We start from the raw sequence: 8,615 nt of genomic DNA, 5'->3' as shown, positions 1-8,615 counted from the left end.
TACTCCAAGTAAAAATAATTCGATCTGTTCCACAAAACAAACGTTGGGTTCTGAATAATCAAAAATCGTTTACGGTCAGTCAACCACTTCTCAAAATCTAACATAGCCATTCATCTCAAAATTCCAACAACACAAAGAGAGAGAGAGTATACAGCATTGATAGAATTCAAGTGAATTCAAGTGGTTATATATATATATATGTATAGTAAGAACCTACCAAGCGTTACATCAAGAAAAAACCAAGCATTACATTATTAGAAAGCAAATCAAGAAAAACCCAATAGTAAAACAATACTGCATATAATCCGAGTTACCGAGTCCAAAAGTATTGAACTTTCTCGATGCCCACATCAAGGGAAGCGAAGAACAGCGTGAGATTTTTTCTGGGAATTTGGAGAACTGCCAAAGGATAGGGGTTGCCCTTAACAGTGGAAGTGAGAAAGATCTCCTCTGCCCCCACTGAAGAAGACACACAAAAGTTTCAACAAAACTTCATACCATATTGTCACCTACCATTAGGAGCATGGGGCAAAAACACTATAGAGTAAACTTCACACCATCTCCACCAAAAGTGGAACCTGCAGCCAACCGCCGGCCCCTGCTGGGGTGGCCGGTGAGAGAGGCATGGAAGAAAGTGGGGGGGGGGGGGGGGGGGGGGGGGGGGGGGGAGTAGAGGGGGGTGGGGAGGGGTTTAAGTGCCGTTGTAAAGAGGGTTTGATAAAAGAAGCTGCATTTGTTGTTATAGGAGATTTTCAGGACAGAGAAGAAAGGCAAATCAAAAGACTGACGTGACCCCAAGATTGGTGTGCGGCCACTTTTCTTGTTAAAAAGGAAACTTGTTTGTAAAGCATGACATGGAAAAAGAAAAAAAAAATTGAAAGATGGAGGCAATATGAACAAATTCAGCATCTTCCAGGGGATATACTCTTACCACCTTCTTATTCTGTTCCAAGTGTGACAACACTATCTCCTTCTGTTGTTTCTTTCATGTATTCCATTTGGCTCTCAAGTCACAGCAACCTAACTAAGGCTTTTGCTCCACAGAGGTATCCCTACGGACCTGCCAAATGTCAAATTCTTTTCAGCATAATGATCAAGCATCACCATCTATCTAGTAATTAATTTTTTAACTATAGGAAATTTGAATAGTTGATAAAAATATCAAATCAACTGATCATGTAAGTGGTTTGTGTCTCTTCAAAACTTCACTGTTAATACTGCATATTTTGCGTAGTGCATATAGCAAGTATGAACCTGAATCTACTGAATATTTCAGCCATATCTGCAAGAAGTGCTCTGTTTAGAGAACCAAACCAACTCAATTCTTTCTTCTTTCCATGGTTTAATGACAGCTGGGACTCCCATAGTTGTATCATAATCAGCTTGTCTAGAGAGTTTAGTTTCAGTTTCTATGGTGTAATGTCTGGCACTTGGAGAAGGCTTCGGTCACCATTAGGTAGTTGTTACAACGAATATAAGAAGCAAAACATTCAAGTGCTGACGTTAGCAAGACAAATGGCTACCTGAGGAAGTTACAAAATAATATTATTTGATACTACAAGTGAATAATCTGCTTTACAAATTTATTTTCTCTCTCCAAATTCTAACATCAATCACGCCATCACCACTACGTAGACTATAATATGAAGGAAAAATCTACGGAGTAACAACTCCGAGAGTATTGTACATATACACGGCTCTTTGGAAAAGATAGGGGCATGGCAGATATCATTTCAACATTCTGCTAGTGAAAAATAGAATTATTATTTGCCATGTTTCACATTATTGCCTGATTTTACACAAAAATAACTTGTTTGAAACTATGAAAACTCCAGAGCCAACTGATTTCTTCAACTTCAGATTAATCTTCATGACACTCCATCTCCTCTCTTCTCAAACAACCATGTACTCTTCCATGTTAGTAATCTCTTGCTGTTAGACTAAAACTAGTGTTCCAGCAGGATTCAATCTCGAGTCTTGATTGAAATCATGATTTGAGTATTGAAATATGACTAGGGAGAAGCCTCCTTGAGACTAGTGTGTATTATTAACAAAGAAAAGAGGAAACATGCACTTTTTGGACTTTCATGAAAACCATCTCCTTCCACCGTTCTTGGCTGCTTTTAGTTTCATAACAAGTTCCTCTCGCTGATGCTCGACTTCAGCATACTTGAGGCTGATATGGAAGTACCGCTCACGAATGTCTTTTAACTCTGCCTCTAGAGCCGAGTTAATGCTTTCATATGCTTCCTTTGTCATTTCATCACCTTCAACTGTTGATATGGGAGAATTTTCTTTGTTGTTTTGATTGTCTGAAACAAGCCTGAATATGATGGGAAGAGATACAGGGAAATTCAGATTGAGAGAAACCATAAAGCAATAAAGATTAAGGTCTTTCTACAATGAATAAAGTGTACGGAGGCAACTTAGTTTCTACTTTCCTTTCTAGGTTTTTCTTTTAGAAATCAATAAAGCATACACAACATTCAACTAGGAATTTGATGGCACGGAAATCTATAGAGGAACAATGGTAGATCCTGTCTCTTAAGTGTATATGTTTGTAATGAAACAAATATGAAACCGAGCTCCTCTTACACACACCTGCTCAGTTGATCCTCATATTTCTTGTTTGCTTCCAAAGCCTCGGCAAGTTCTTTTTCGAGCAACTGAATTCTTGAAACTGATTTAGCTTCAGGAACTTGAGACCCTTCATCAATATCACATCCACTATCATCCTGTCGAGACTAGAAAATAAGATATTACAAAGTCATCCTTGTAAACTGTACCTGGGCAGATTAAAAAGACAGCATTTGTAAGCAATAATAAAGAGCGGGATTTTAGTGCCCTACCTTAACTTGAGATTGGGATTCATTGTTGTTTGGTTCCTTCGGCTTCTTCTTGCCACTATGATTTCGACCAACTATCTTGACCACATCATTCTGTCATATTCAAACAATTAGCTTTCAGAATTCTTCTAAGCAGTTCAGAAGTCCAAATCGACATCTAAATGAATAGTAAAAGAGACTAACTTTTAGAAGCTTCATGTCTTTACTGGGCATGTTTTTGCCGTTGGTTTTGACAAAACCATGACTCCTTACACTGCTAGACTCCCGTTGGATCTGATTTTCTTCCTTTAAATGTTTCAGTTCTGCTTCAAGGGATAAAGATCTCTTTAGGCACTCATCTTTCTCCTCCTCAAGTATTTTCAGTTTCTGTTGGTACTTGCTGTTTATTATAATAATTTGGCTGAGCTCATTTCTTAAATCATCAATCCCTATTAGTGTTGCCTCCTCCACTACTGACCCACTCCCTATTCTCAGAAGCTTTTCTTTCAAGGCAACTCCGCTTTGTTTGCTGTCCTCTAATTCAGCAACAATCTTCTGTTCAAGCTTGTTGCTCGATGCAAAAACCTCATTCTGAAAATGGGCTGTTTTTTGCAACTGAATCTTTAAGTTAGTTAATTCTTCCTCGTGCTGCCTTCGTTCTTTTTCAGAAACAGAAAGCTTTAGTTCGAGATCATTGACAGAGTTCTTAAGCTCGATTTCAAGTGATTTGTAATTTTCCAACTGTTTCAGTAACTTTTCACTTTCAGCTATCAGTGTCTCTTGGTTTTGTTTTGACACGGAAAGCTCACTAATCAGGGCCGTTAAGCTTTCATTAGATTCCATTTGCATGATGTTGAGATCCTTCTTTGCTGTTGAAAGTTGCTTGGTCAGGTGCACAACAGCTCCTTGAAGTTCTTGAGCTTCAGTTGCCTTCTCCAAATATGTCTCATTATACAAGCTTTCAAACATGGCAAATTTCTCTTTGTATTTTATGTTCTCTTCAACGACTGAATCCAATTCCGAAGATAGGCATCTTTCTTTTGAGGCGAAATCCTCCAACCCAAGAGAGAGATAATCCTCAAAATCATCAATTCTTCTGAAATAATGGGCAGACCTTTCAAGTGATTCCTTCACTTTCAATTCCAAGCGAAAATAACCCTCCTGCAACTCGAAATTCTTTTTCTTCAACTCTCCATTTGATTTCTTAAGCAAATTTCGTTCTTCAACGACATGTTCAACTGCAGCTTCCAACTTCGTGTTTTCTCTTTGCAGGTACTCACATTGATCTTGAGCCTTTGCACACTGATTTTCCAAGTCATTCAACATTTGTTTCAAATCAACATTTTCCGTCTCTATCTCGAGTCTCAATCTATCAACCTCATCTTGGAGACCCACAGCATGAGACTTAGAGTTTTCTAACTCAAGGCGAATTGACTCCTTCCCGTCCGTCATATATTTTAGTCGAGATTCCAAAACGGATATGCTTTCTGACAACTGCATGCGTTCCTGTTCAATCTCAAGTTCAAGTTCTTGTTTTTCACCTTGAAGCTCCGAATATTTACTTTCAAGAATCTTGTTTGCAGAAATATGCAAATCCACATTGTTGCTAAGCACCTTTACTTCATTTCGCAAATCATTTAAGCATTTAGAACCGCTGTCACTTTGTCCAAGTATGACTTCCATCTTTTCCTCGATCTGATTTTTTTCTTTCTGAAGATCAGAATACTTAGCTTGCAATTTGTTATGCAGACCTCCGAGGATCTTGATCTCGTCTTCTTTGGACAAAATGTTGGACTCAAGTTTTTCTATCTCCAGCTTTTTCTCAGTCAATTCCCTACTAAGCTCTTCAACTTTGAGTTCCAGCTCAAATTTCATACTCTCTAGTTTTTTATTGAAAGAACCATCGTTATTATCGATCACATTCAGACTTTCCTCCATTTTTACATGTACAACTTGTGTAGAATTTCTGTGTTTCATAGAGTCAAATCCAAAATTAACAAAAGATTTAGATAAAAGCTCACCACCTGTGGAGTTAAAAGCCAAACTTCCTCCCCTAGAGTCGTTATTTGCTTGCCTAAGCTTGTACAAGAGATCTATGTTTTCATCTGTCAACTCATTACAATCTTTCTCTAACTCCTGCACTTTTTCTTTCAACATTTCCATTTCTTTCACTAGATTTATGTGTAAGGACCCCACATTTTCCTCAGCGTGTAGCTGACTATCATATTCCCCGATAGTATCCTGAGGGAATCTTTGGTTTGAGACCTCGCACTTTTGTAAATCAAGTTTTGCTTCCTCCAAGTTTTTCTCCAGAACCTCAACCTTAAATTGAAGATTCTTCTCTGATTCCTTCACATGTTCCAACTGAAGCATCAATTTCTTGTTTTCTTCATTAATATTTTCAATATCATCATCTTTTTGGTGTCGTGCCAAAAGCTCCTCTATCTCAAGTTTCTGCTTTTCGGTAGTTGCTTCTAGCTCCTGAAGAACGGACACAAGCTCAATATTTGATTCTTGACTTCTCTTTAGTTGCAGAGCTAAATCCGCATTGGTTTCTTTTTGGAACTTCAGTTCATCTTTCAATTCATTTAGGATGTGTGGTTCACCATCTTGATATGATAAATCCTCAATACCTGTTTGTCTCTGTGTTGACTTCTCAGTCATCAGTCTTAGTTGCTCAAGTTCTTTTCTCAAACCATCACATTCTGCAGTTGCTGCTGAAAGTGCAGTATGCAAACTTTCCTGGTTGTCGGACTGATCTGATAACTCTCTCTTCAACTGATCAAGATCAGCCATCAGTTTGTGGGAATTTCTCTCCCACATCCTAGCTTCAGCACGAAGTTCCTCAATAGTCGTTGTTTCAGCTGCTTCCAAAAAGTTTTTACATGAAAGTGAGACAATCTTGAAGATGACAATAACAAACTCTTGACATAAAATTTAAAAATGATTACCTGAACAAATAATTACAGAATTAGGAGATAAACAGCGAGGACTATTCTGTGAGCTCACCGAGTCCTGTCTTTGTATATCACTACAATTGTTTTTTGCAGCGTCATTCTCTACGGATTCATAAATCTCAGATGAATCATTGCTGACCTGTGAATAGGAAGCAGAAAAACTTGCTTCCTACCAACCGAAACAAAAATATTTCAGTTATTATGTAAATAATAAAAATTAGCGAGGTGTACTTTGTGGGATATTCATAAAATATGTGGATCAATTAATGAATCTGCATGAACAAAGTTTCTCATACTGTTTATTAGGACCGAAAATGTCATGCCTCATTTAATTACATATCAATACTGCAAATGGTAAGTTGGTAATCTACAATCATGATTAAAGCCTAATATATTGACAGAAACTTGATTGATCAACTAATAGAAGTAATTAGAAGGGTACCAAACATGTACCCTATTCGGAAAGTACAATGACAGAAAATTTTGATGGCAAATATGATCTTGCCTTGCTGCTAGCTTCTCCTGAGTGTAAGCTAGAGTATAAATCTGCACCAGAGGAAGATCCAATACTTCTCGACAATTGGCTATCTGTTATATCTGAGCAGCTATCTGAGTCATGACCTTCTTTCTTCAAGTCTTCTTTTGGAGAATATGTCTGTTTAAATTCTCCACTCCTGAAAGGTGTTCAATAATTTTAAAGGCCAAACATATAATCAAATATTTACAACAAAGAACAAAATCATCCCATCATACAGACCTTACTTTTGTTATTGGATTTAAGCACTGGATTTTCACCTGCAAACATGGCAAAGTAAACTTTTTAAAAGCAAGACTCAAATATAAAATTCATGATCAATACCTCCAGATATTAGTTCTAAAACTAGTACACCTGCACTGCAAACTAAACCAAAGAATGAAATTTGATTCCAAGTATTGGTTTCAGGAGTAAAAAAGAATTAAGTTTAAATGCCATCTTCTACATTTAAAAAATTGGAGCTTACTTGTAAAATAGTCCCATGGTTGCACTTTTTCAATGGAAGTGAGACTGCAGAAGAAGATTTAGAATCTGTGTAATTTGTCATGTTGACCATAGCCTCTCCAAGAATATTTGATCTTGCTGAACCCTGTGATTAGAGATTTTAGTGTAAATTAAGCCCAGCGGCCGTCATATTCAATTCCTTATCTTCAGAATACATCAATGTCAGAGATGTAAAAAGCCAAATTATGAGTAGCAGCTCCTAAACAAAGGATGGTCATGAAAACAACATAGTTTTGGCAAGAGGAATTGTGGTTGTGAAACCCAAATGGATTCTAATAAAGACAAACAACAATACCATGGCCACAACAAGCTTGAAATTACTATCTTCAAACTCCTTAGAAACTTCATCTTGTGAAACCCAAATGGATTCTGATAGAGACTCAGTCCACTGGCAACTTCCATTACGAACTAATGCTTTGCTTGACCTGACAATCGTTTTCCCAGTTTGCTCAGAGATGACAGATACAAATAGTTTGTCCCAACCTTTAGGTACCTGTTTCCGTACAAGTAACAAAAAGAAAATCTCTATGGTGATATCAAGTAAAATAAAGAAAAGGACGGAGGGGACAGGATTGAATATTACATTAAATAACAATCAGCAGTGACTAACTGGTAACTCCTTGACCGAGTCCACTTTTGAGTTATCACCAAAATAATAACGCAATTTCAAGGCTAAGTTCCAATCCAAGGCAGCAATAAAGACAAATAAATTGTGTTGACTAAATCAGTAACTTCCATTCCTCTTCATGCTAATTCTCAGTCCATTGATTCGATCAAAATATCTAAATCTAATAACAAAATTGCAACCCCCAAATTCACAACCCAGAAAACATTTCACTGAATCCTCATTTAATTCCATTCCTTCTTCCTCCAACCTTTTTCCCCTTTCTTCAATCACATTTTACTTCATAAAACTAGAGGGGGTCTCCAGAAATCACACGAGAAGCATATTTGGTAATCCCAGAAAATTAGGGGAAGTCAAATAAATTTAGACCCTTCACTAGATATACTATTAGTTAGAACAAAGAACGAAAACGTATATTCATGATTCACACTCCAGAACGAACGTTAAAATTATAACTAAAATTAAAATTAAGTACCTGGGTTGCCTTGAAATTGGAAAACTTGAAATCAAATTTCTCCCCTGATTTCACTTGCCGATTCCTATGCAACCTGAACATTTCTCCTGGCAATCTCAGCTCTGTAGGTCTCTTACACCCAATTACAATTGTTCAATCAAATCAGGTGCCGAATTTCTTCCCCATTTTCATCATCATCGTCGTCGTCATTACCAAGAAGAGAGAGAGAAAGAAAACGAAGTGTGATCAAAACTATGACAAGAAGACAACAAACAAGAAGAGAGAGTTGATAGAGAGAAAGAGAGACAAAGAGAGCGTTGGCTAGGTGGTCATTGTTACGAAAGGTTTTATATTATTTTCCCCCATTTTTAAGCTTTTTCATGTCCAAACTCCGAAACCAAGAGAGAGAAATTTGGAATTTATGGTTGGTGAAGACGATATAGAGTCGATCCAATGTACAGCCGTAATCGCCTATTCTATTCTCCCTTCCCACTCCTAAAACTGTTGCGAATACCTAACTCCTCTACTCGCTCATAACACTCTAAACGTGGCACTTCTAATACAACCCCAACTTATTCCAACACGTGTCGATCGTTCATTGGTCTGGATGGCATCGGAAAGAACGTAAGTGGGTAGAAAAGCCATTGGCGTTTTTTCGGGCGCACCCAATTGAAACCGACTCTTTTTAAATAATAATAATAATAATGTTTATTAA

General features: G+C 37.4%; 1 protein-coding gene across 2 annotated transcripts; it reads right to left on the bottom strand.

Moving 5' to 3' along the window:
- Nucleotides 1–1,520: 1,520 nt before the first annotated feature.
- On the bottom strand, nucleotides 1,521–8,408 carry LOC120079071 (major antigen-like). 2 transcript variants are annotated; one of them, XM_039033267.1, is made up of 10 exons: nucleotides 7,922–8,408; nucleotides 7,117–7,314; nucleotides 6,784–6,906; nucleotides 6,540–6,577; nucleotides 6,288–6,456; nucleotides 5,777–5,951; nucleotides 3,030–5,689; nucleotides 2,850–2,939; nucleotides 2,602–2,744; nucleotides 1,521–2,323 (listed from the first exon to the last, which is right to left on the bottom strand). In XM_039033267.1, the coding sequence occupies exons 1-10, from the start codon at nucleotides 8,000–8,002 to the stop codon at nucleotides 2,086–2,088; spliced, it is 3,915 nt and encodes a 1,304-aa protein (XP_038889195.1). In that variant the 5' UTR covers nucleotides 8,003–8,408; the 3' UTR covers nucleotides 1,521–2,085. The 2 variants fall into 2 exon arrangements, with proteins under 2 accessions (XP_038889195.1, XP_038889200.1); XM_039033272.1 differs by having other exon boundaries at nucleotides 2,602–2,735.
- Between the last annotated feature and the right edge of the window lie 207 nt (nucleotides 8,409–8,615).

This window comes from Benincasa hispida, chromosome 1, assembly GCF_009727055.1.
Source record: "Benincasa hispida cultivar B227 chromosome 1, ASM972705v1, whole genome shotgun sequence".
NCBI lineage: Eukaryota > Viridiplantae > Streptophyta > Magnoliopsida > Cucurbitales > Cucurbitaceae > Benincasa > Benincasa hispida.
Note: the sequence above shows the minus strand (reverse complement) of the source record. Positions and strands in the feature narration are given on the sequence as shown.